The 27,083-nt window shown below is 41.8% G+C and overlaps 2 protein-coding genes and 1 pseudogene across 3 annotated transcripts; all 3 read right to left on the bottom strand.

Moving 5' to 3' along the window:
- Positions 1-3,365: 3,365 nt before the first annotated feature.
- LOC139193775 (G-type lectin S-receptor-like serine/threonine-protein kinase At1g61500) lies at positions 3,366-7,258 on the bottom strand. Of its 2 annotated transcripts, XM_070817408.1 has the most exons (7): positions 6,457-7,258; positions 5,304-5,411; positions 5,001-5,182; positions 4,714-4,924; positions 4,535-4,635; positions 4,398-4,467; positions 3,784-4,164 (listed from the first exon to the last, which is right to left on the bottom strand). In XM_070817408.1, the coding sequence occupies exons 1-6, from the start codon at positions 7,196-7,198 to the stop codon at positions 4,426-4,428; spliced, it is 1,386 nt and encodes a 461-aa protein (XP_070673509.1). In that variant the 5' UTR covers positions 7,199-7,258; the 3' UTR covers positions 3,784-4,164; positions 4,398-4,425. The 2 variants fall into 2 exon arrangements, with proteins under 2 accessions (XP_070673507.1, XP_070673509.1); XM_070817406.1 differs by having other exon boundaries at positions 3,366-4,164; positions 4,398-4,635; positions 6,457-7,248.
- A 1,904-nt stretch (positions 7,259-9,162) lies between these two features.
- On the bottom strand, positions 9,163-11,456 carry LOC139193468 (LEAF RUST 10 DISEASE-RESISTANCE LOCUS RECEPTOR-LIKE PROTEIN KINASE-like 1.3; annotated as a pseudogene).
- A 3,532-nt stretch (positions 11,457-14,988) lies between these two features.
- On the bottom strand, positions 14,989-15,513 carry LOC139193469 (uncharacterized). Its single transcript, XM_070816492.1, has one exon. The coding sequence runs from the start codon at positions 15,511-15,513 to the stop codon at positions 14,989-14,991; it is 525 nt and encodes a 174-aa protein (XP_070672593.1).
- Positions 15,514-27,083: the final 11,570 nt, after the last annotated feature.

A 27,083-nucleotide genomic window follows, 5' to 3' on the forward strand; every position in this document is an offset into this window, starting at 1 on the left:
GCTGAAATCTTCAGTTTTTGAGCTAGAAGTACAATCATAGAGTAAAGTGACGTCCGAAGACCCAACAACGTAGTCAAAAAGTTTGGAATTGAGTTTGGTATCCCCAAACTTCGGCGAACAAACTTTGTCACAGTAGTCATCTCTTACAATTTTGAGTGTCTGGTCACCTTGGTTAATCTTCAGCAATCTGTATTTGACCCCCATAATCTCAATGGCGGTAACATCGTTCGAGCATGTTAGCTTCAGTTCCGGATAGCCGCAACTCTCCGGCCTTCCATCTCCCCAAAAGGGAAATCCCACTTCTGTGATGTCTCCACAATTAAACGCGTTACTACAATATGTGTACGAATTGAAGCTTGAGGACAAAGGAAAGTTGATGAAAACGAAGAAGGCGAAATGGGATGAGAAGAAAAACCAGGAATTCATATTTTGGGAAAGTGGAAGTATTTGGTAGAAATGAAATGAATTAAGTTGGTTGTAGTGGTTGGAGTTGGAGTGACACTGGGCAAAGGGAAGGAACTAGAGAGAGAGAGAGAGGAGCTAGTGACGTTATAGGAAAAGCTTATTCAAAGAAAGGGATGGGACAAATTATGAGTACTTGACGTTTTGTTCACTATTTATCTTTCTGTTTATTTATTTTTATTACCTGCAATATTTTAAATAATTTATACTAAGAGAAAGAAAAATGTTTGAACTCGGAATATAGTACATTAAAAAAAATCCTTAAGTACTAAGGCATACCATCACTTGCATCTTTTAGTGTTTATACAAAATATTGGGAGCTAAGGATTTGGGTTAAGGGACATAATAGGTCATTTATAATTTGATACCGAACTTATCATTCAAGAAATTTAAACTTAATACCTTTTACCTATAAGTAAAGAGGGAGATAAGTGATAAATAAGCAAGGGAAGTGATAAACAAACGCACGCACACCATTTCTAGTTTCTCACATACTCATGTTAAATCTTATTCGTTTGTTTTGATTTGATTTATCTAATATAACAGCCATTATTTAAGAGGAGTCTGTGACAAGATAAAGGGGATGTGTTAGAATCTCTTAAGAAGAATACCATTAGACTGTAGTAATAAGGTGAGAATCTGGATTAAGACACAAAATGGAGAAACCACAATTTAGTATTGAACTAGCCAGCTAATCTAATTTTTAACCTCCAACTTTTACGAAAAGATTTTCAATGTGCCGAAAATACGGAGTCGTACATTACAAGTCATCATATAATTTGAAGAGATTTTGTTTTAATCTCTTCAATTATATAATAACATGTGACGTATAACTTGTTTCCTGAACACATTAAAAAATAGGGTGTGCTATCCACACACCCCATTTTAATTCTCACACACCTTTGATAATTTCTGTCCGTTGATTTTCTTCAATTTATCTCATCCGACGACCGAAAATTAAAAAGGTGTGTGAGAGTAAAATAAGATGTGTGGATATCATATTCCTAAAAAATACTAAAGAAAAATAATACCATAGACTGTAGTCTTAATGCCTCATAAAATTTTGTTGACTTGATCAAAAGATTTTATTTAACGCAAATCTAGAATTTTCTTCTCCTCTGGCTCTACGGGTGATTTTTTTTTTTTGTTTGGAGTTATCGGCTACAAGTCAAGCCAAATTAGTTTACGTATTAAGGGCTTGCCAACAAGAAAAGACATACAGATTTTAATGGCCTCAAAAACGAACCAGGATCCTCTCCGAATCCATTCCTTAGGGATCTTGCAATCATGTCCGTTCATCGTATATCGTACGGTCATAAATCATTTAAATATAAAATTTAAAATTCAAATATGAATAGTACTTAATAAAAACTGACCGTACGATATAAAATGAACAGACAAGATTGCGGTATCCCTAGGATCCTAGGGAATGGATCCGGAGAGGATCCTGGTTCCTCAAAAACTAGATCGTGCCCGTTCATCTAACTCCCACCTACCTATCGGTCTCGAAGGCTCTCTGTAAGGGTTGTTTACTTTTAATTAAGTAGTTGAAAAAGGGCCTAACAACCATAGTTTAGACAACCATGCTGTTGCACTAACAACCATAGTTCAACAGGCGCTATATTAAAGCCTTCTTTGATATCTAAAATTAAATTGAAATAGATAAACCGCTAAATTAAGGTAAAAATTATGTTAGCCTAGAAACGTAGAAGATCAATTAATCATAAAGAAAACTTATGAGTTTCAATCTCTCGATAATGTAGGATTACAAGGGATGAATTTCTTTCATAGCTAATCCTCTCTAATTCCTTCCAAATAAAAAGTATAACTATAGTCTCATTTTTTTTTAATTATCTGAGTAGAAATTGCATTCAAAAAATCCATCCACAATGGAAATATATATAGGTCCAGAAGGGTGCCTCAAAAACATCTAGGAAATAGTCTGTCTCCGGTCACAAACATAAGGGGCATTACAGATAGGGGTGGATTTTATTGCCAAATTGCCGTGCCAACCGAATTGCCAACCGTGCCATACCGATTTTGTGCCAAATTTTTTGTATCAATCGGTAATGGTACGGTATTGTACCGTACCGAAATTTCATGGTACGGTATTGGTAATAGATACCATTATCACGGTATTACTGTACCATACCGAAAATACAATATAATTTATAATTTGTATAATACATAATTATATAATACATATTTATAATATTCCAATAATTTGAAAATAAAACCCTACTTATATTAGCATTGTTGTTGGTGATTTTGATCTCTTAAAATTGTGGAAATCAAACACAAAAGAATTCCTAATTCTTTCACAAATAGCCAAAATATCTTTGTAACCCTCACTTCTACCGTTGCTAGTGAAAATGCATTTAGTCTAGGGAGGAGGGTTGTGAACCCTTTTAGGGTATCCTTGACTCCTAAAATAATTGAGGCACTAGTGTGTACTAGTGGTTGGCTTAGGGTAGGTGAAGTAAACTTCTACAAGGACCAACTGAAGAAATGCTTCAATTTTACAAGGAAATAGAAGAAGAGAAAACAAGAAATATATGCTTTAATTTTTTTAGTAAATTTGTTATTAAATGGATTTCAACTTTAATTCTTCTTGCTACTAATTAATATGTTTTCTTTGTTTGTAATGTAAGCATGACACAAACTCAATCTTCTACAAGTTCAATGCCTTCTCCAAAAGCTTCGACATCTCAAGCTTGAATAACTGATTAATGAATTCTTCTTTTTGAAGTGTACTTCCAATTTTCATTTGGTTTGAAACTTTAATTTCTATTTGGATTGTTAACTTCTATTTGTTTTGGTTCGTAACTTTTATTTGGATTGTAAGCTTAATTTTCATGATGAATCTTGATGCTTCATTTGAATTATTATGTGTGAATTGTGAATAATGAATAATAGATGAATTTAATCTATAATGTATGAGATAAAAGTACCAAAAAAAAAAAGTTTTGCCCTTGAATTGGGTTAAACATATTTTGTCCCAAAACAAAATGGCAATTACCATTGCCATACCATGCCAACCAAACTTTTGGCAATACCAAACTTTCGGTATACCGAAAGTTTGGTACGGTAATGGTAATAGATTTTACCAAACCAAAAGTTTGATACGGTAATTGGTACAAGGGTTTTGGTACGGTAACTATACCGAACCCACCCCTAATTACAGATATGCCGCATAAGCAAGCAGGATTGGCCAACCTCCACCACTGTCAGGTGCATACATCTAGCGTCCTTCAATCAGTGTCATTGTAGCTTCATTTGTGAGGAAAGTATTCGAAGGCTGTGGTTGAGGATGAGAGACTGTTTTGGATAGTGAATAGAGGCTGCTTAGGTTGTGCACCACCAATTACAGTTGTGGAACCATTTAGCATAAAAACTACATCCTGCATGCTCGGCCTATCCATCGCATTGTCCTGTACACAAAGCAGCCCAATATGCACACATTTCATTACTTCTGAAGCCGAATCTGATTCAGCCGCCAGCATTTCATCTACCAACTCCAATTCCCTGCCTTCCTTCCATAGCTGCCATGCATAGGCTAGTAAGCCTAGCTGTCGATCATAGATATAGAAGGCGGTATTCTTCTTGCTGCTGATAATCTCCAATACCAAGACCCCAAAGCTGTAGACATCAGATTTTTGAGAAAATATTCCACCCATGGCATACTCCGGAGACATATATCCACTGTGCGAACATGAAACTCATTAGTATATATGTAGCTGACATAAGTGTTTGGTTTCTTCCTTTTAAGAACAATGTTACCAAAAAATACTTATGTAATGTGATCGATGCAACTAATTAGCAGTTTTTATCCAAACAGGAGGAATCGGTTAAGATTTCATCATGCAATGCTAACCATTAGAACTTTTGGTTGCGAATGACATGTTCAACAATATATAGAAAGGCATGAATCTTACCGCGTTCCGGCAACTCTCTGAGTATTTTCTAAATTCTGTGTCCCTTCAACTGAACGTGCCAATCCAAAATCTGAAATTTTTGGGTTCATTTTCTCATCCAAAAGAATGTTGCTCACTTTTAGGTCTCTATGTATTACCTTCAAATACGAATCGTGATGGAGATAAACAAGCCCTCTGGCAACACCTTGAATAATATTAAAACGTGTACCCCAATCAAGCACTGCTCTTCTCGTCGAATCTGATCATCAAATAATCGATCAATCCACCGATTAGAATCTAAAGATAAGAAATTGCAGTAAAGTGCATTGAAACTAACCGAAAAGAAAAGTATCCAAGCTTTTGTTTGGCATGAACTCATAAATCAGTAACTTCTCATCCTCTTTAACGCAGCAACCCATGATTCTGACAAGATTTTTGTGTTGGAGATTGGAGATCAATAACATTTCATTCTTGAACTCCACTACACCTTGCCCTGAGGTACTGGACAGTCTTTTTACTGCTATTTCCTTCCCTTCTGCTAGCTTACCCTACGCAAAGTCGACAAATAAATCATTGCATTCATGTCTGTCTCTCTGTACCTATCATAAAAATAATAATAATTACCCAATAAACTGGACCAAAGCCTCCTTGCCCGAGTTTGTTTTCTATGCTGAAATTGTCCGTAGCAACTAATATGCTATCAAAATCATAGATCATTAACTCAGACAGATCATGTTTTCCACCTATATATTCTTGAAGGGTGTCCCTTGTTATTTTGATGTGTTTCCTTGTTAATTTGATGTGTCCTGATTTTGCAAATATACACAGCGAACACTGAATCAAAGCAAAACAACTTACAAAGTTTTGAGAGATAATCTGCTAATGCATTATATTAATCCAACACCTCGATCTCTTTCACTTAATTACCTTTTTGCTTAGCTCTCATTCTGCAGAAACCGAACACTATGGCACCCAATACACCGATAAAACAAACAACCGTAAGGCTCCCAATTAACTTTATTGGCTTTCCTTTACCTGTAAAAATTACAATACAAAAACAAGCATGAGATATATAGGAAGAGAAAAGTTACTGCTTGATAAATAGAGTTGTCCAAGGCTTCAAGCACTTTTGAACCCAAAAAAAAAAGGCATCAAGCACTATTATCATTAGTTCATATGCTAGTTCTGTGCATGCTTGGTGAATATAAACATCTACGCCATCAGAGGGAAACTCCTGCATATGAGTGAGGTGTTTGGACCAGATTAAGCACCCTATTTTATAAAAAAGTGCATACGCTTTGTAAGAACAATTATTTAGGCGCACTGTCTTGCAGTCGGCGGATGTGCTGTCAGAATCCAAAGACACAAACTCATGAGAATCTGGTACTTTGAACCCTACCTGCATATGAGTGAGGTCTTGCAGTCTTGCAGTTGACGGATCGCTTTCACTTTTCCAGGAAGTCATGGCAGTCCTCGTTCCAGAATTAATACCGTATCCCAGGAGCTGGCTTCGTAGCAGGGTGTCACAAAGGTGATCAAAGCTCTGCTATAACAATTGATCAGCTCCTATATCATCATTGACAACAAAGTTTCCATTGTCCATTGTCCCTGTACAGCACCGTCACTTTTGGGTCTACCTCTTCTGAAGCTTTATTTGTTTTTTAGAATAAAAACAGAACTCATCTTTCATATGCCCCCAGCTTTGAATATTATGAAGAGATAATTGGTTACCAAATCGAAAAGAAATCAGAAAAAAGAGGGCACCCACTTTGAAGTTTCGTTTCCCATGGAAAGCCACATGGGTTTTGTCATGGTAATATGAAAGAAACTGGACGGAATTGTGAGCGCCCACAATAAGAGTGAGAAAGTTAATTGGTATTGAACATGGTTACAGCACTGGTTTGAGAAAACAAAGAAGGGGAGCAAACTTAGAAGAACTTTAAGTAGGCTTCTCGTTTTGCGAGGTCAGGAAAAATACCAAAACACAGTAAATTTTCAAATTTGGGCACTCCAAGCACAGCCTAAAACTTGCCCAAAACTACTAGAAGTAAACTCTACAATACCCGAGAAAAAGAAATACCTGCTGGATTACAGACTCGATTGCCGCAAATGCAAACGGGTCGGTTCTTATCCGAGTCAAACCCGCAAAGCCCATTGACATTGAGACACTTAGCGCACTGCTTCTCGTACGGGTTGGTATAATGGACATTGAAGCCGGTCTTGATCGCCTCTCCAAACAGAGACCGGTTGCCGACCAGCACCGCCGCCGTGGTTTTGAGAATCGGCACCGTAATCCCGACGGAGCACTTGAACCCGCTCATGATCGGATCGAGCGGCGCCGGCCCTATCACGTAATAAGCGTCGTCGAAAGTCAAGTTAAGGTCGCAGAAAAACCAGTTTTCAGGTTTAGGACTGATTAAGGTGGAATTACAGCCGTAGAAAATGGTGACGTCCATGTCGTCGTCATCATCGTAGGTGAAGAACTCGGACTCGAGAGTCGAGTTCCCGAGTTTGTCGGTGCAGGTCGAGTTCCAGAGGTCGGAGCGGGCGAGGGTGAGGTTCTCGTGAACCGGGTCGAGTTTGAGAACCCGGTAGCTCAGGGCCGCGATGGTCAACTCGGGCGTGTCGTCGATGCAGCTGAGGTGGAACTCCGGCGGGCCGCAGTAGGAGGGTCGGGCCCGGCCGGTGAAGGGGTAGGTGAGGTTCCGGAAGGGCCCGCAGTCGAAGGTTTGGGTGCAGTTGGAGAGGTCGGCATCGGCGGGGAATGATCTCGTAACGTCGACGGAGCAGAAGAAAAAGAAAAGGAAGATGAGTGGGAGCATTGAGGTGATAATTTGTATTTGGTGTGATGCATTTCTGGAAATTGACAAGCAACAAGAATAAGGAATATGCAGTGCTAATCCTGGCGGCAAGCACAGATATTTTTCATTCAAATCAACATTGGATACCTCATACAACTTTATCCTACTTGTCCTTCGCTAAAAGACAATTCCAGACAATTCCAGCTACTTTAGAGTAATATCAGCCCTTTAATTCAAAAACTAGTAATATAAAGCATACGCTTGTCCTATGAGACTACGCATATAGCTAACAGATCAGCCACCTTAATAGAATAATTGGCTTAATCCTGGATTTGTAAGGACAAGGATTGTCTGCCCTCCACTTCTGGTGTCATTTCCGTGTCTTCCTGTTTTGTGTGGTCACGGTTAAGCCATGTCAATATTTTATATTATTTTTTTTATAGATATAATAAGACAAAAATGAATAGTAATATAAAATGTTGACGTGGCTTAATCGTGACCACACAAACAGGAGGGCACAGGGAGGCCACCAGAAGTGGAGGGCAGACAATCCTTGTCCGATTTGTAAACCTAAGTCGCTCTACACTTAGAATACAATCATCAAAGTCAACAAAGGCTGACACATGTGAGGAAGTGTGTTGAGAATAAATGTCAACCCATTTGTGTTGTCTATGCGTGTGTTGAGAAAAATCTCACATTGATAATAGAAGGGACCTTGCATGTGCTTATAAGAAGTTATGTACTCTATCAAATTCTAATTTCATATCCGTTCACTCTATTAACTTGTTAGAGTAGAATATGTACTTATTCTAACAAATGTAGATGGTTCTCTAATTTGAGGCAGCGCATTGGTTGCTGAGGAAGCCTTGCCATAGTACGAAGTACTAAAATTGGAGGACAAAAACTAAAATGGGGCGTCAATCTAACCCTTCAAACACCAGCGTATTGTCTAAGACCCAGATTGTTGAGCGCATCAATCCTAGTCAGGAATCTAAAGTTTATTCCGCATATTGCTAATTGGTTTTGGGTTAGACTGATAGTCTAATTCTATCATAAACGTAGTGGAAAGATGTTTAGGCGCATACCTTCATAGTTTGAGGGAGTATGTCCATCCTTACAGAAGCAGGTGAATTCAACTGAAGATATATTGTACTGATGCGACTCTAAGCTATTGGGCTTTGGTTATGACTAGTTAGACTATCTATTGTTATTACTACCCATTAAGCCCACTACTTAGGTAATACTATTAGGCCCATCCATATCTCAAACCCTAGCTATCTTTGGGTGTATTTAAACCCTCTTTATGATGTAAGGAGGGTATGAATGAAGATATAAATTTCCCTTGATTTCCTTTTCTATTTCCTGCATTACTTTTCTTGCAATTTCCCTTTTATACCATGTCTGATCCTATCATGTACCCGCACTGACCCCCTGACCCTCGACATTGGTCACACAAGGTAGTACTTGCATCCCACTTCAACCCAAACCCGGAATCAAGTGCAGCAACGAGATTATCCTTGGAAGAATTCAACACCAGATTTGCAGCTGCAGATTGAGAAATGCTGGCAGTGACGGTCGTTTTGTAGTTACCACTAATATTCAGCAGCCCTAAATTTGTGACAAAGTAATTACCGGAAGTGGCAATACTGTTTATGCTGCAATTGAACTGACTTGTGGGCTGAATTGGAAGAAGAATGTTAAGCGGGGGACAGTCGTAGAACAGCAGTACTTCTTGAACATCCGAAGTATTTTTTACGCGGCTTGATTTTATGGTTGTATTGGCAAGTGACACCGGATAAAAAATCATATTTATCCGACAAAAAAAAATCATTCTTAAAGGAATGAATTACCAAAAAAATCATGTATTTTATTTTTTTTTACAAATGATATTACACTAAATTCATCTAAATTATAGAGAGGAGATTCAAATTTGGGTGTGGAAGGTCGAGCACACTGCTTCAGCAAACTTAACTAAACTCAAATCCGTAAAGCTGATAAGAGAATAAGTAAAGAGCTTCATATGTTTATGTACATTGGCTGCCTAGCATGCACCAAATAGTGATGATGCTTCTCCAAAGTATCTTGCATCAACATCAAACGAAAACCAACCCGCAATATAGAACGACATTCAAGTTTTAACATCTGCTTATGAGTGTATACAATACTTTTTACCATCTATTTTAGAACTGAAGGCTGAAACTCACTGAAAAAAACAGGAAGGAGGATATGGAAATCTCTACTGCTAAAAAGAACTGGGTGTGGTAGAGCCGCTAACCAATTTATCAGCTCCATTCGAGTCCGGTGAAAGCGGGGGTGGCATATTCCTCAAAAGTCCAACCTCGTCTGATCGGATATCCAGCACCACTGCTTCGCCGTTTTCTGAACCAAGATCTTCGTTTTGGACTGCTTTCAAACCCTCCAACACTTCGTCCATGGTTGGTCGCATATCCCTCTCCTGTTGCAAACACCGGAACGCCAATTCTGCCACAGCTGTTGTCATTTGCCTAACAGAGTAGTTTGTTTCATACCCAAGATGAGGATCCACCAGCTCATTCACTAAATGGTTTTGGATTTTGTTGACAGCCAGGTTGGCCAAATTTATGTCATGCCGGTGCCTGTTGGTGTCCACGGCTTGTAAAGACGATAAAAGCTCGATCAAGACCACCCCAAAGCTATATACGTCACTCTTGTCTGTGAGTTGATAGCACTGGTAATACTCAGGATCGACATAGCCGGGAGTCCCTTGCGGAGCGGTTGACACATGGGTGACATCGTTGGGGAACAATCTCGACAGACCGAAATCAGCCACTTTCACGCAAAAGTCGTTGTCTATGAGAATATTGTTGGTCTTGACATCACGGTGTATGACATCATTGCGATGGAGGAAAGCCAGTGCATCAGCTGTCTCTATGGCGATGCTCAATCGAACAGGCCAACTAAGACAGCCGGATTCCACACGTTTCCCATGGAGATGGTCAGCCACTGTTCCATTAGGAATATACTCATAAACAAGGAGGAGTTCTCGGCTGCGTCTTGAGGTGCATCCATACAGCTTGACAAGGTTTCGGTGTTCAAGACGAGTTAAGATCTCGACCTCATTCATAAACTGCTCCACACGTTTGAAATTGTTTTCATAAAGGCGCTTCACAGCCACTACGCGGCCATCATGTAGCTTACCTGGTCAAACAATTACAAGAACATTTAACCAAATAAAACCAAGATTATCTGTTTGTGAGCTAAATTGCTTACAAAGATGGAAAAGGAAGTATTTTCGAACCATAGTAAACAGTGCCAAAGCCTCCATCTCCAAGCTCTTTAGCGGGGTTGAAATTTTCAGTGGCTTCCTCTAATTCATTATAGCTGAAGACCTGAACTCCAAAGTAAGTACTCCCCTTATTATCGTAGTCAGACTTGGAGGTAAAAGAGGTATAAGACGGGATGCTCTGAAATTGGGAGAGATCAGTCGAGGGAGTATAGCAACACCCTTGCTAGTAAGGGGTGTAGGAAGCTCTTTGCTTTGAGTCTGTGCAGCAAGTTTCTTCTTCTTGCGTTGGATGAAATAATATACATAGAACTAGACCTGTAAACGGGTCAGGTTTATTGGATTTGGGTCGGGTTCAACCCGACCCGTTAAGCTAACGGATCACCTGTTTCACCCATTAACAATTATTATTATTATTTTTTTTGCATAAAGTTTATTTTTTGTTATTAAGACTTTACTAAAATTACGAAAATATCCTTAACTAACGGGTGTTAACGAGTCCTAACGGATCTAACGGATTGACCCAAAGTGACCCGTTATTTAACGGGTTGTTAACGGGTTCACCCGTTAGCGACCCGACCAATTAAGCATCCACTCAAATATAAATATTAATGGGTTGGGTCGGGTCGGGTTAACGGATTGGGTCCAAAATGCCAGGTCTACATAGAACCCTACGAAAACGCCGAAAAGAATTGCACCTCCTACAGCAAGACCTGAAGATGAAATAAAATATTGTTTAGATTTTCATCTCCGTCCCATGATGCCATTGGAAACATTACAATAAGTTGTTAATGAAGTGATATATTACCTATTTTGATTTCCGGCTTATTTCCTGAAATAGCCAAACAGATTCAAAATGTTAATAGAAAGAACATCATCTTATCCGAAAACTTGCCCATAACTACTAGAAGTAAACTCTACAATACCCAGAAAAAGAAATACCTGCTGGGTTAAACACTCGATTGCCGCAAATGCAAACGGGTTGGTTCTTATCCGAGTCAAAACCTCAAAGCCCATTGACATTGAGACACTTAGCGCACTGCTTATCGTACGGGTTGGTATAATTGACATTGAAGCCGGTCATGATCGCCTCTCCAAACAGAGACCGGTTGGCGACCAGCACCGCCACCATGGTTTTGAGAATTGGCACCGTAATCCTGACGTAGCACTTGAACCCGCTCATGATCGGATCGAGCGGTATCGGCCCGATCACGTAATAAGCGTCGTCGAAAGTCAAGTTAAGGTCACAGTAAAATCAGTTCTTAGTGTTCGTGGCTGGAATTTCCGCTGGGGATATTTCCTAGCCGACGAGCACACAGCTCCTCGAGAGGTTGGTGCCGGTTAATGCTTTCTGTCGGGCTTCTGCTTCACTGGCAGGCTTGTCGGGCAAAGCTGAAAGAGAAGGACATAGTTAACTTTGAAAGGTGCCTTCGTGGGGCCTTAGGTATAGGCCTTGAGGCTCGCAATCAAGATTAACTTTTAAGTGCTCAGGCGTGCCACTGCTATCTTTAGCATGGCAGATATAAAACGGATGTTGAGTTTTAGTTGTACATATACCCGAGGTGCTGTGTTAGTTATGACAGGTGCCTTTGTGGGGCGTTAGGTGTAGGCCTTGAGGCTTCCAATCAAGAACTAACCCAGTACTCGAATATACGATGTCTGTTTCATTGATTGCAGAAGTGTTATAACCATTATACTTCTAATTATCCGAGCCCGCAGAGCAGAATAGGTGCCTTTGTAGGGCCTTAGATATAGGCCTTGAGGTTTCCCATCAAAATTCCTTCTATACTCAAACGTTCTACTATAATCATAATATAATAGAAATAAAACTAAGAGATAGGTCGATTACTTGCGCCCCAAGTAACTTCGGATTTCTTGTTATCAAAGCTTGTCGTAGATGGGTTAAGTCCACATGAGGTTTTTTTTATGCCTTGAGACCAAGGACTTTTGAATGATCAATCTTACATGCCTAAGAGCTTAGAACTTAGATCTGGTTTAAACTGTGACGACATATTCAAATCGGATTCAAGAACTGAGAGAGTCTTTTAATCGTCATCTTACTAGAAATAACTTGAATACAACTAGAAGTATACAACATATTGCTAGGCTAATGAATGAAAAGACAAAACCAAAGAGGGTCGGGCAAGGCTGATCGTCTTACAACTTCCTATCTTTGTGGTTTATCAAGGGGTTTGAGAGCTTTAGAAAGGGGGTAGGGAGGTGAGTTTACAGGAAGAAATCGATACTACAACAAGTTTTAAGACAAGGTAGAAGAGCTATTACAAAAGGTTTGGGTGAGGGTTGATCCCGAAAAGGATGAAGGCTTGGGCTGACTACAGCTTCGTTTGAAGGCAAATCTGGCTTTGAGCAGAGTTTGTGCTTGTATTTTTTTGTTTGATTGAGTGTCTCTATCTCTGATTTCTCTTTCTTCTTTTATAGACACTTCGACTTGGCCTCCTGTAGCAGTAATCTTGCCCGAATGTAGCTTGAAGAGTAGTGGCTCATCAACTATTTACTTGTACTGCCACTGTAAAGTGCTTTTGGGCTGATTAGCTGGCTGGTCTACACCACTTGGTCTCTAAGTAGGTGAGCAAGTGGTTCAAGTGGCCTGCACCCAGTCGGGAAAGGCCTTTTCCGCCTTCTGGGCTTTGGCTGGGCTTCGGGCTTTTTCCTTTTCCAGACCTCCTTTTGGGCCAACTTCTTCTTGAGCCCAAATTTCAAGTTTTAACCCAAACAATGCCCCATTCAATTAATATTCAGACTGGAACTCCAGGCGCCAATATTGATTGAATAGTTGCATGCGCCTGTACCCTTGTTCTTGGAACTTGTATCTTCTGGTCGAGATCATCGCAACCCGGAGTCTCTTGATCTTCCCACGACTCATGAACTTCCTTCTGACATTCCTATAAATTCCGGCTCATTCAACAAATCATCTTCGATCTCATCTTTTATCCACTTCGAGTGTTTCTGCCTTCTTAGTTTTCTTCTAAAACTGTGAAATGAGTTCTTCAGGATTCAAGTGGGGTTTCCTAAAACTTCCTTTTCGTGAGAAAAAGAGTTTTCATCAGATAACTACTATCTCCAACACCTTTGGTCAAACACCCTGCTATCCCCAACACCCTTGGTCAGGCGGTTTCCTTATGAAGGTTTGCCTTCATGCTTGTTGCCATGATAAGTCAGGCTTCACCATCATATATGGTGATGACTTTGTCTGATGACCCTCTACCAAGCTCATCTTGGCCGCACAACCTGATCACCTGATCGGATTCTATCCATGAAGACAACGAAAAACCAGCCGAAACACCGTTGCATCCAGAAAGAAACACACGTAGCATATCAGAATTGAATCTGTTGTAAATTTCACCAATTTGTCGAAATGAAATAAACATTATTTTAGCAACTTTTTGTCTTTCTGTCTTCTTGAATGATCGATGAACATACACTGCACTTTGGTACCCCGAAGCCTGCTTTACCTTGCATCCTCTTCAATATAACAATCTCTAACATCCCATAATGTAGGACAATACTTTTTCAAGAATTTAACATTAATGGGATGTTTCTGCCAATTTCCTTCGAGGTCCGCCAAGTAGTATCCTCCCTTGTCTAATACTCGACTAATCATGAAAGGACCTTCCCATGTCGGGCTCCATTTTCCAAAGCCCCTAAGCTGAGCTCCTAGGGGAAGGACTGTCTTCCACACCAAATCTCCTTCCTTGAAAGACTTTATCTTCACCTTTTTGTTATAAGCTCGGGCAACAACTTTCTTCCCTTCCTGAATCTGGTTCAAGGCTTCAATTCGGGCTACATCTAAGTTTTCAATCCCTTGACACATGGCTTCGATGTACCCTTCACTGTGTAACCCAAACTGATTTTGAATTCTGACCGAACTTACATTGATCTCCATGGGAAGCACTGCATCTTGCCCAAAAGTTAAAGCATAAGGAGTTGTCCCTGTTCCTACCCTCTTAGAAGTTCTGTATGCCCACAAAGTATTCCCCAGCTTTTCATGCCACTTTTCCGGACTATCTATCACTATTCTTTTGATAATGTTTACCAAAATCTTGTTGCTGGATTCTGCCTGGCCATTTGACTGTGGGTAATAAGGACTGGACTGGATCATCTTTATTTTGTATTTGCTTGCAAACTCTTCAACTTCTTTTGAAATAAAAGATGGCCCATGATCCGTTACTATAGTTTCGAGCACCCCAAATCTATACAGAATCTTGGTCTTAATAAAATTCTTGACTGCAGCTGAGGTTATGGATTTTACTGCCGAGGCCTCTACCTGTTTGGTGAAGTAATCCGTTGCTACAATTATGAAAGTGTACCCCTTGCTAGAAGCTGGATAAATCTGCCCGATGAAGTCCATTGCCCATCATTTGAAGGGCCAAGGCTTGACCACTGGATTTAAAGGCACTGAAGGCACATGTTGGAGGGGACTGTGCCTTTGACATTCTTCACATCCTCGGGCATAGGACTTGCAATCTTTTTCCATGTCGGGCCAGAAATAACCATACCTTCTAAGCAACCACCTAATCTTCGTTCCAGCCTAATGTGCTCCGCATACTCCTTCATGTACTTCGACCATTACTCTCATGGATTCCTCTTGGCCTAAGCATTTCAATAGTAACCCGTCTGGAGTTTTCCTTAGCAGGTCCTTCGCCCATAAGACATACTTGGTTGCTCGCTGTCTATTCTTCTTGCTTGTGGGTGAAGAGGAATCTTTTAAATGATGGATGATGGGCGACCTCCAATCTTCTATCTCAGTTTCTAGAACCATTACATCCAGACTAAATCCTCTTTCCAGGATAGAAGGAAGGTTTCTTCTTTGAATCTCGACATCCACCCCATATTTTCTTTCCTGTACTGGCACGCCTGAGGCTAATTGCGCCATCTTGTTGGCCGCTAGGTTGGATCCCCTGGGAACATGATTAACTGATATCTCAGAATCCCAATAACTCAGCAATTGCGTAGCCGCCAAATAATACCCCGCCATGGTGATATGTCTGCACTTGAACTCCCAATTTAGCTGGTTTATTACTAACTTTGAATCACCAAAGACCTCTACCTCCATTGCCCCTAGATCCATCAAGATTTCCAAACCAATTATTAAGGCTTCATACTCTGCCCGATTGTTAGTGTTCCCTTGGTAATCTAGGAGAAATGAGTAATAATGATAAATCCTTTGAGGGTTGACAATTACAATCCCAGCTCTTGAAGCCTCTGAGTGTAGGAAACAGCAAAATACAGCTTCCAAGGAGTAATTCAGAGACCAGTCACTCTTCTTATCTCTTGCTGGACCCACTCATCTTTGCCCGAGATATCTTTGCTTGGCAGGATCCAAACACTAGTAACTTCCAGGGTTCCCGGGATATTGATTATCTCATCTTGAAACTCTTGATGCTCTGCCAAGAAGTCAGCAATTACTTGGCCTTTGACCACCCTTTGGGGTACATATTGAAAACTGAACTTTGATAATGCTAGAATCCACTTCCCAATCCTTCCTATTAGCATTGGCTTTGACAACATGTACTTTATCACATCTGTCTTGGCGATGATGTGCATGTGACAAGTTAACATGTGATGCCTCAGCTTACTGGCAGTAAAATATAGAGCTAAGCACAATCTCTCTACTGGGGAATATCTTGTTTCTACCTCGGTCAGAATTCTACTGAGGTAGTACACCGCCTGCTCTTTCCCGCCTTCATTGTTTTGAGCTAGCAAACTCCTGATTGATTTCTCTGAAGCAGATATATATAGCTTTAAGGGTTTTCCCCTTTGAGGTGGTACCAATACTGGTGAAGAAGTCAAATAGGCTTTGATGCTGTCGAAAGCCTTTTGGTGTGGTGGTTCCCACTCGAAATTTTCTTTATCCTTCAATCTTAGCAAAGGAGTCAGCGGCTGGATCTTGCCTGCTAAATTGGCAATGAATCTTCTCAAGAAATTAATTTTGCCTAGCAGCCTTTGAAGTTGCACTTTGTTGGTGGGTGAAAGCGACTCCATTATTGCCCAAGATTTGTTTTTATCCACTTCTACATGTCTTTGATGAACCAGGAATCCCAAGAAGTTGTTCGCTCTTACTCCAAACACCCATTTCTTTGGATTCATCTTCAGCTTGTGGATCCTCATTCTTGTCAATGCTTGCCTGAGGTCTATCAGATACTGCTCATCTGTTTTGGATTTCACCACGATGTCATCGATATACACCTCCATGTTCTGGCCAATCAAATCATGAAATATGGCATTCATTGCCCTTTGGTAGGTTGCGCCATCGTTCTTGAGCCTGAATGGCATGACCAGATATTCATATGCCCCCACATGCCCGGGACACCTAAAAGCTGTTTTATGTATATCTTCCGAGGCCATCTTTATCTGATTATACCCGACATTTCCATCCATAAAAGATTAGACTTTTTGTTTTGCTACTGCATCTATGGATAGATCAGTCATGGGCATGGGATACTCATCTTTTGGTGTAACGCCATTAATATTTCTGTAATCAACGCAACATCGTACTGCTTTTGTTATGACTTTTAAAACGGGTACAATGTTGGCTAACCATTCTACATATTTGGCTGGCCTGATAAATCCAGCTTTTACTAGCCTCTCAATCTCTTCTTTGACATTCTCTTCTATCTCATTTGATATCCTTCGCGGTGCTTGCTTAACAGGTTTATATCCCTCCTTGATGGGCATTCTGTGTTCCACCAAGGTTGAATCTAAACCTGGCATCTCAATATAATGCCAAGCAAAACAATCTCTAAATTCTTGCAAAAGATAGATAATCTTTGCCCGATCATTAGTCTCTAATAAACCACTGATTTGTATTGGTCTTGGATCTTCCTCTGTCCCTAGATCAATAACTTCCAAAGGATCCTGAACTTCCGGTGATGGCTTATCAGGTTCTGCACACAAAAATTCGACTAACTCCGGGTTCTCAGGCAAGTCGTCTGGCCCATCTAGGTCATATATGCACTCGGCCATTTGGATGGCCCTCTCCAATTCTTCCCTACAAGATTCCTCCCTGCTTTTATCCTGGCTGGTCGAAGCTCCTAGCTGCCATTCCTGCTATTCTTTGTCTAAGAGCTCCCTTTCTTGCCTTCTTCCTTTCCCATACACCAACAGTCTTTTAATCAGGGACCTGACTGCCATTACCTGATCCTTCATTTTTTGTTCTGTCATTGATGGTGTAGGGGCGTTGGGACGATACAAGGTCTATCCCACTCCTCTCTAGTAAGGAACATTCCTTGTTCTGGAAGCTTTCGGGCCGTCATCTTGGTAGGGCGGCCGTTCTCATCTGCTCCTGAACATTTCAAAATTCCTACGTTAGGATTGTAGAAGCTAGCTTCCGCAACATTGGCTGTGGGGAGAAATGGTCGTGATTCGGCCTCTACCATCTCCCAAAAGCCTAGTCCCTCTGTGCCTGCCTCATGATAAACAGCCACTTGCTGATGTAGAGTGGAGGGTATGGCAAGACTTTGGTGGATCCAATCCCTTCCAAGTAAGGCTCCATAGGTGGAAGTGCAATCTACCACAAAGAATGCCAGCATGATCTGTTTAGACCCTAAATCCACTTCTAAAGGCAATATCCCATGAGTCTTGGTGATAGCGCCCGTTAGTTTACGTGTAAGGGCTTACCAACAAGAAAAGACATACAGATTTTAATGGCCTAAAAAACTAGATCGTGCCCGTTCATCTAACTCCCCACCTACCCATCACCTACGGTTTAGAAGGCTCTCTATAAGGGTTGTTTACTTTTAATTAAGTAGTTGAAAAAGGGCCTAACAACCATAGTTTAGACAACCATGCTGTTGCACTAACAACCATAGCTCAACGGTCGCTATATTAAAGCCTTCTTTGATATCTAAAATTAAATTGAAATAGATAAACCGCTAAATTAAGGTAAAAATTATGTTAGCCTACAAACGTTGAAGATCAATTAATCATAAAGAAAACTTATGAGTTTCAATCTCTCGATAATGTAGGATTACAAGAGATGAATTTCCTTCATAGCTAATCCTCTCTAATTCCTTCCAAATAAAAAGTATAACTATAGTCTCATTTTTTTTTAATTATCTGAGTAGAAATTGAACTCCGCCTATGTCTTACATGGCCGGTCCCAAGCCCGGATAAAGGAGGAGGGGGAGGGCGTCAGGTAGTCGACAGCCGGCACTCCATGATCACGTCGAATCCTTATGAAAATGAATCCAAAACAAAATCGCGCTAAAGCTAGGGCGTCACCCGTAAGTGGCGCGCTGTGTGGCCCGAGCACAGTGATAAGTGAGCAAGGGTCGCTGTATCTCCATCGGCACCCGGATGCAGTGTTAAATGAGCAAGGGGGCCATAGAAACTTCTTTTCGAACGACTCCACTCAAAGTTGTTTGGGAGCATATGCTCCTATCAACTTTACCCGGGACACACAAAAGAAGTACTTTGATCCTATTAGACGGGGGAGGGTGAAGAAGCTAGGACAGAAGGGTAGAGTTCAAGAGAGCAAAATGCGTTTAGGAACGTGGAATATAGGAACCTTAACGGGAAAATCTATGGAAGTAGTGGAAGTTATGGTGAGGAGAAGGATAAATATTATGTGCCTACAAGAAACTAAGTGGGTTGGTAGTAAGGCAAAGGATCTAGAAAACTCAGGGTTTAAACTTTGGTATTCGGGCACAAATAGAACGAGAAACGGTGTTGGCATCATCGTGGACAAGACCTTGGTACAAGATGTTGTAGATGTCAAGAGGGTAGGAGATAGAATCATGGCAATCAAGATTGTAATAGGACAAGAACTTATCAATGTGATTAGTGCGTACGCACCTCAAGTAGGGTTGGATACGAGTTCGAAGGAGAAATTTTGGGAAGATCTTGGAGACTTGGTGCAAGGAATTGCTCAGACGGAGAAGTTATTTATAGGAGGAGATTTAAATGGACACGTGGGCAGGGAGACAGGCAACTATGGAGGTTTTCATGGTGGCCATGGTTTTGGGGAGAGAAACGAGGATGGGGAAGCTATCTTGGATTTTGCAATGGCATATGATCTCTTCTTAGCCAACACCTTCTTTAAGAAGAGAGAAGAACATGTGATCACCTACAAGAGTGGGTCGTCAAAAACACAAATAGATTTTCTTCTAATGAGGAAAGGGGATCGTATAACTTGTAAGGATTGCAAAGTTATACCAGGAGAGAGCGTGGCTAATCAACATCGCTTGTTGGTGATGGATGTACATATCAAAAGAGTAAGACAAAAGAACAAGACTTGGAAGTGCCCAAGGACTAGATGGTGGAATCTAAAAGAAGAAAAACAAGTCATTTTCAAAGAGAAGGTAATCACCCAATGTGTGTGGGATAGAGAGGGGGAAGCTAGCCAAATGTGGGATTCCATGGCTAGTTGTATCCGAAAAGTAGCAAAAGAGGTATTAGGAGAGTCCAAGGGCTTTGCCCCACACCAAAAGGAATCTTGGTGGTGGAATGAGGAGGTACAAACAAAGGTGAAGGCTAAGAAGGAATGTTGTAAAGCCTTATACAAGGAGAGGACCGATGAAAATGGTGAAAGGTATAGAAAAGCGAAGCAAGAGGCGAAGAAAGCTGTCAGAGAAGCTAAGTTAGCGGCTTACGACGATATGTATAAACGACTAGATACCAAAGAAGGAGAGTTGGATATCTATAAACTATCTAGAGCAAGGGAAAAGAAGACAAGGGACCTAAACCAAGTGAGGTGCATCAAGGATGAGGATGGAAAGGTTCTTGCTACAGAGAACGCGGTTAAAGACAGATGGAGAGGTTATTTTCATAATCTTTTCAATGAAGGACATGAAATGAGTGCTTCTTTAGGGGAGTTGAGTAACTCAGAAGAGTGTAGAAACTACTCTTTTTATCGTCGAATCCGGAAGGAAGAAGTGGTTGTAGCTTTGAAGAAGATGAAGCATAAAAAAGCAATAGGCCCAGACAATATACCAATCGAAGTGTGGAAACTTTTGGGAGAGACAGGTATAACATGGCTCACTGACCTTTTCAATAGGATTTTGAAAACGAAGAAGATGCCAAATGAGTGGCGAACGAGCACTTTGGTGCCTATCTACAAGAATAAGGGCGACATACAAAATTGCATGAACTATAGGGGTATTAAGCTAATGAGTCATACAATGAAGCTCTGGGAGAGAGTCATTGAGCATAGATTGAGGCAAGAGACACGGGTTTCGGACAACCAATTTGGGTTCATGCCAGGGCGCTCAACCATGGAGGCAATCTATCTCTTACGAAGATTGATGGAAAGATATAGAGATGGGAAAAAGGATTTACACATGGTCTTTATAGATTTGGAAAAAGCGTATGATAGGGTCCCAAGAGACATTCTTTGGAGGATTTTAGAGAAGAAAGGAGTACGAGTAGCATATATCCAAGCTATAAAGGATATGTATGAAGGAGCAAAGACTGCCGTAAGAACTCATGAAGGACAAACCGAAAGCTTTCCCATAACTGTAGGATTACATCAAGGCTCATCCTTAAGTCCTTACCTTTTTGCGTTGGTAATGGATGAGTTAACAGGACATATTCAAGATGATATTCCTTGGTGTATGCTTTTCGCAGACGATATAGTGTTGATAGATGAAACTCAGGAAGGGGTAAATGCAAAGCTTAACCTTTGGAGAGAAGTGTTGGAATCTAAAGGTCTTCGCTTAAGCCGATCAAAGACAGAATATATGGAGTGCAAGTTCAGTGCAAATGGAGGCCAAAACGAGTTAGGGGTGAGGATCGGAGATCAAGAAATACCAAAGAGCGACCGTTTTCGTTACCTAGGATCTATCTTGCAAAAGAACGGAGAATTAGATGGAGATCTCAACCATAGAATACAAGCTGGATGGATGAAGTGGAAGAGTGCATCCGGCGTGTTGTGTGACCGCCGTATGCCACTGAAGCTCAAGGGAAAATTTTATAGGACGGCAATAAGGCCGACGATGCTGTATGGCATAGAATGTTGGGCGGTGAAACATCAACACGTACACAAAATGGGTGTAGCGGAGATGAGGATGCTTCGTTGGATGTGTGGGCACACGAGAAAGGATAAGATTAGGAATGAGGATATCCGGGGTAAAGTAGGAGTAGCCGAAATTGAAGGAAAGATGAGAGAAAATCGGTTACGATGGTTTGGACATGTGCAAAGAAGGCCTACTGACGCTCCGATTAGAAGATGCGACTATGGGACAGAGGTTCAGGGCCGAAGGGGTAGAGGAAGACCTAGGAAAACTTTGGAAGAGACTCTAAGAAAAGACTTAGAGTACTTGGATCTAACGAAGGACATGACACAGGATCGAGCACAATGGCGTTCTAAGATTCATATAGCCGATCCCACTCAGTGACTTGGATTTTCCAAGTCTCCAACCGAGAAGTTTTCCTCACTCGGGAAATTAAGGGAACACTACCCCAACCTACATGCTCCACTCAGAAAGCTTCAACATACAAGCTTCAACAAAAGAAAATTCAAAGAACTTAGCGAAGAAGGCTTTGGTGTATTTAACACAATTCGTTGAAATGAAGGAAAGCTTATTTATTGATATCCCCGATAAGCTACAAATATGTACATATACATGAGTCAAAATAAACACACAAGAGGGAGCCTTCACAAAGGTTGCTTAGGAGAAGTCTCAGCAGTCGGTACAGCCCCAGAAAGAGAAGGCACCGGAGGGGGATCATTTGGAGCCTCAGTACTGGACAGAACCCTAGAAGGAGGAGGCATCAAAGGTTGATCATTCGGAGCTTCATTACGCGGTACAGCCCCAGAAGACAAAGGCAATAAATGCCTTTGGAACAAACCCACAAATCTCTGATGATCAAGTAAAACCTGACCATCAGTTTCCTTCATCTGGTCAAGCTTCCTCTTCATGTTTGTAGCATAGTCATGTGCGAGCCGGTGCAACTGTTTATTCTCATGCTTGAGCCCTCTAATCTCCTGTTTGAGACTCATCACTTCAGCCGCCAATGATTCAACTTGGCGGGTTCGCGCAAATAGGCGTTGGGCCATATTAGACACAGAACCTGCACACTGAACACTGAGAGCCAGCGAATCCTTAACAGCTAACTCATCAGACCGTTTGGAAAGTAGTCTGTTATCTTTGGGAGTGAGAAGGTTCCTGGCCACCACCGCAGCGGTCATATCATTCTTCATCACGGAATCCCCAACGGTAAGAGGACCAGTAGAGGAGACGAAGGATGGGCGCCATATGTTGTCTGGAGAAGGCGGGGCTGCCTCTTCAACAAGGTTCAAGTCAAAACGACGGTCGGAGGGGCCAGACATTTTCAAAGGTGTTGAAGAGAGAAGAGGTCGGACAAATCAAGATCTTAGAAGTGCAAGAATGAAGCTTCTACTGGTGGAGATTCAAGTGTGCTTTGGAACTTAATGCCAGCCCCTATAAAAATCTGCACTCGACGGAGCTTCAGAAATCGAAGAGGCGCCTGCTCAGAAATCGAAGAGGCGTTTGCTTTCTCAAAAGCTGGGCTGCTTAGAGATCACGAGGGTTGATCTTAGAAATCGAAGAGGCGTTTGCTTTCTCAAAAGTTGGGCTACTCAAAGACCAAGAAGGCCGATCTCAGAAATCGAAGAGGCGCTCGCTTTCTCAAAAGCTGGGCTCCCCAGAGACCACCAGGGCCGATCTCAGAAATCGAAGAGGCACCTACTTTTCCAGCCTTGTCAGCACTTGTCACACGCACACTCAGCTTTGCGGAAATTATGGGCATTCTGTCGAAGACTTCTGGGGAAGTAGAAAACACATGAATCTTACTGTTCAATCACCCACTTCCCACACGCAACAATAGCTCATGGGTACCACATATAACTTTGCCAAAGTTCTCTGCCAAAGTTGAGCACGTGAAGCTTGCAGCTCCCACTACATCGCTCTGACCAAGAAGGGTAAAAGAATAGCAAAGAAACAGCATTAACAAAGTTTAGACCCATAAATTTTGAAGGTCTAGCTACCATATTATTACCCACAAGGGTAAAGGAACAGTACCACTGTTGGATAATTGGAAAGTCCCTGTGTGTCAACCTCTGTGCTTCGTGGCAAGGTAGACTAGCAAACATGCCCAACCTTTACTCACATTCGAGAAAACACTCCCAATAAGATTGCTTGCTCCAAAATCGAAGAGGCACCGTCCTCCGAATCTCGAGAGCCAGACTTCCAACATGACTACTTTCTTAAAAATCGAAGAGAGGGTAAAGGAACAGTACCATTGCTGGATAATTGGAAAGTCCCTATGTGTCAACCTCTGTGCTTCGTGGCAAGGTAGACTAGCAAACATGCCCAACCTTTACTCACATTCGAGAAAACACTCCCAATAAGATTGCTTGCTCCAAAATCGAAGAGGCACCGTCCTCCGAATCTCGAGAACCAGACTCCCAACATGACTACTTTCTTAAAAATCGAAGAGAGGGTAAAGGAACAGTACCATTGCTGGATAATTGGAAAGTCCCTATGTGTCAACCTCTGTGCTTCGTGGCAAGGTAGACTAGCAAACATGCCCAACCTTTACTCACATTCGAGAAAACACTCCCAACAAGATTGCTTGCTCCAAAATCGAAGAGGCGCCGCCCTCCGAATCTCGAGAGCCAGACTCCCAACATGATTACTTTCTCAAAAATCGAAGAGACACTGCTCCCCGAATCTTCGAGAGCCAGACCCCCAACATGATTTCTTTCTCAAAAATCGATGAGGCATCGTTCTCCGAATCAATTGAAGAGGCGCTCGCTTTCTCAAAAGCTGGGCTGCTCAGAGACCACGAGGGCCGATCTCAGAAATCGAAGAGGCACCTACTTTTCTAGCCTTGTCAGCACCTGTCACACGCACACTCAGCTTTGCAGAAATTATGGGCATTCTGTCGAAGACTTCTGGTGAAGTAGAAAGCACATGAATCTTACTGTTCAATCACCCACTTCCCACACGCAACAATAGCTCATGGGTACCACAGATAACTTTGCCAAAGTTCTCTGCCAAAGTTGAGCACGTGAAGCTTGCAGCTCCCACTACATCGCTCTGACCAAGAAAGGTAAAAGAATAGCAAAGAAACAGCACTAGCAAAGTTTAGACACATAAATTTTGAAGGTCTAGCTACCATATTATTACCCACAAGGGTAAAGGAACAGTACCACTGCTGGATAATTGGAAAGTCCCTGTGTGTCAACCTCTGTGCTTCGTGGCAAGGTAGACTAGCAAACATGCCCAACCTTTACTCACATTCGAGAAAACACTCCCAACAAGATTGCTTGCTCCAAAATCGAAGAGGCACCGTCCTCCGAATCTCGAGAGCCAGACTCCCAACATGACTACTTTCTCAAAAGCGAAGAGAGGGTAAAGGAACAGTACCATTGCTGGATAATTGGAAAGTCCCTATGTGTCAACCTTTGTGCTTCGTGGCAAGGTAGACTAGCAAACATGCCCAATCTTTACTCACATTCGAGACAACACTCCCAACAGGATTGCTTGCTCCAAAATCGAAGAGGCACCGCCCTCCGAATCTCGAGAGCCAGACTCCCAACATGATTACTTTCTCAAAAATCGAAGAGACACTGCTATCCGAATCTCGAGAGCCAGACCCCCAGCATGATTGCTTTCTCAAAAATCGAAGAGGCTTCGTTCTCCGAATCTCGAGAGCCAGATACCACAGACCACTTTTTCAAAGTGCTCTGACAGAGTTAAAACATGTAAAACTAGCAGCTCCCACTACCGTGCTATGACCAAGCAGGGTAAAGGAATAGCATTACTACTTGTTGTTAGGGAGACTCCTATATATGTCGACCTCCATCCCCAACGGACAGGCAGACCTGCAAAAATGCTCAACCCTTCATCATATCTGAGAGAGCACTCCCAACGAAGCCTTTCGAAATATTCAGCTTTCTTTCCCCCCGATAATACCTCTGCAAACAAGCTATACTAGAGCAAGAATATCTCATATCATCAGGGTTAAAAGCAAGAGTATCCCATATCATGCTTTTTCCCTGTCTTTTCCTTTGGCCTTGTTTTTACCTGCAAGACAAGGAGAAAGAGAGCAATCAGTCAACACTTGGAATCAAGCTTCCAGCCAGGAACTGACTGCCTGGAACCCCTTACCTGATTACTTACCTGACATTGCTCTCGAGTACTCATCTTCAACATCTTATGTTTCCAGGGAAGATTCCACATCTGCTTGAGGAACAGATAGGGCAAGTGCGAAGGATACAAGGAAGCATGTGGAGACAAGCGTAACAGCACACGTGCCGATACATCCATTACTCTGTCAAAAGCAAAAGTATCCCATATCAGCAGGGTGGAACGTACTCTAGATTTGATGGACTTGTTTTGACCCTCAAATTCTTCAGTCGGCCTTATATTCTGGAGGAAACCAGAAAACCCTCCAGCTCAGTTCAAGAATAAGCCTGTGGAAAGTTACTTCTTCAAAAGCAAAAGTATCTCATATCATCTCTTCTAATTTTTCTTCTCTTTATCCTTCATGCTGCTGCAAGATGGGGAGAAGGTGAACAATCAGTCGGAGCTCTGATTGCTTACCTTGTCTGTCACCTCTTTCAGCAGACCCCCTAGCTCGGCAACTTGGGGGACTCCTACTACATGGTTTGTATCGCGCTTGACCAAGCCTGAAACTACAAGTAAGCTTCAAGTGAAATTGATACATTACCTTGTGCATCTCCACCAGTTAAAGATACCACCCCTGGATGGAGGAAGAGTACTTCCAGAGAAGATGCCACATCTACCTATGAGACAGATAAGGCAAGTCAAGACGACACCACACTCCGATATTTAGAAGTTTCGTGATTACGAGATCATTCTCCCACAATATTTCCTAATGTCATTTGTACTAAATCATTCACTTGTACTCACTAAAGGAGAGCTTGAACCTATGTACTTGTGTAAACCCTTCACAATTAATGAGAACTCTTCTATTCCGTGGACGTAGCCAATCTGGGTGAACCACGTACATCTTGTGTTTGCTTTCCTATCTCTATCCATTTATATACTTATCCACACTAATGACTGGAGCAATCTAGCGAAGATCACAAAAAGCGACCGTTTTCGCTACCTATGATCTATCTTGCAAGAGAACGGAGAATTAGATGGAGATCTCAACCATAGAATACGAGCTGGATTGATGAAGTGTAAGAGTGCATCCGGCGTGTTGTGTGACCGTCGTAGGCCACTGAAGCTCAAGGGAAAATTTTATAGGACGGCAATAAGGCCAGCGATGTTGTATGGCACAGAATGTTGGGCGGTGAAGCATCAACACGTACACAAAATGGGTGTAGCGGAGATGAGGATGCTTCGTGGGATGTGTGGGCACACGAGAAAGGATAAGATTGGGAATGAGGATATCCGAGGTAAAGTAGGAGTAGCCGAAATTGTAGGAAAGATGAGAGAAAATCAGCTCCGGTGATTTGGACATGTGCAAAGAAGGCCGACTGACGCTCCGGTTCGAAGATGTGACTACGGGACAGAGGTTCAGGGCCGAAGGGGTAGAGGAAGACCTAGGAAAACTTTGGAAAAGACTCTAAGAAAAGACTTAGAGTACTTGGATCTAACGGAGGACATGACACAAAACCGAGCGCAATGACGTTCTAGGATTCATATAGCCGACCCCACTTAGTGGGAAAAGGCTTTGTTGTTGTTG

Source organism: Malus domestica, chromosome 17 (genome assembly GCF_042453785.1).
Source record: "Malus domestica chromosome 17, GDT2T_hap1".
NCBI classification, from domain to species: domain Eukaryota; kingdom Viridiplantae; phylum Streptophyta; class Magnoliopsida; order Rosales; family Rosaceae; genus Malus; species Malus domestica.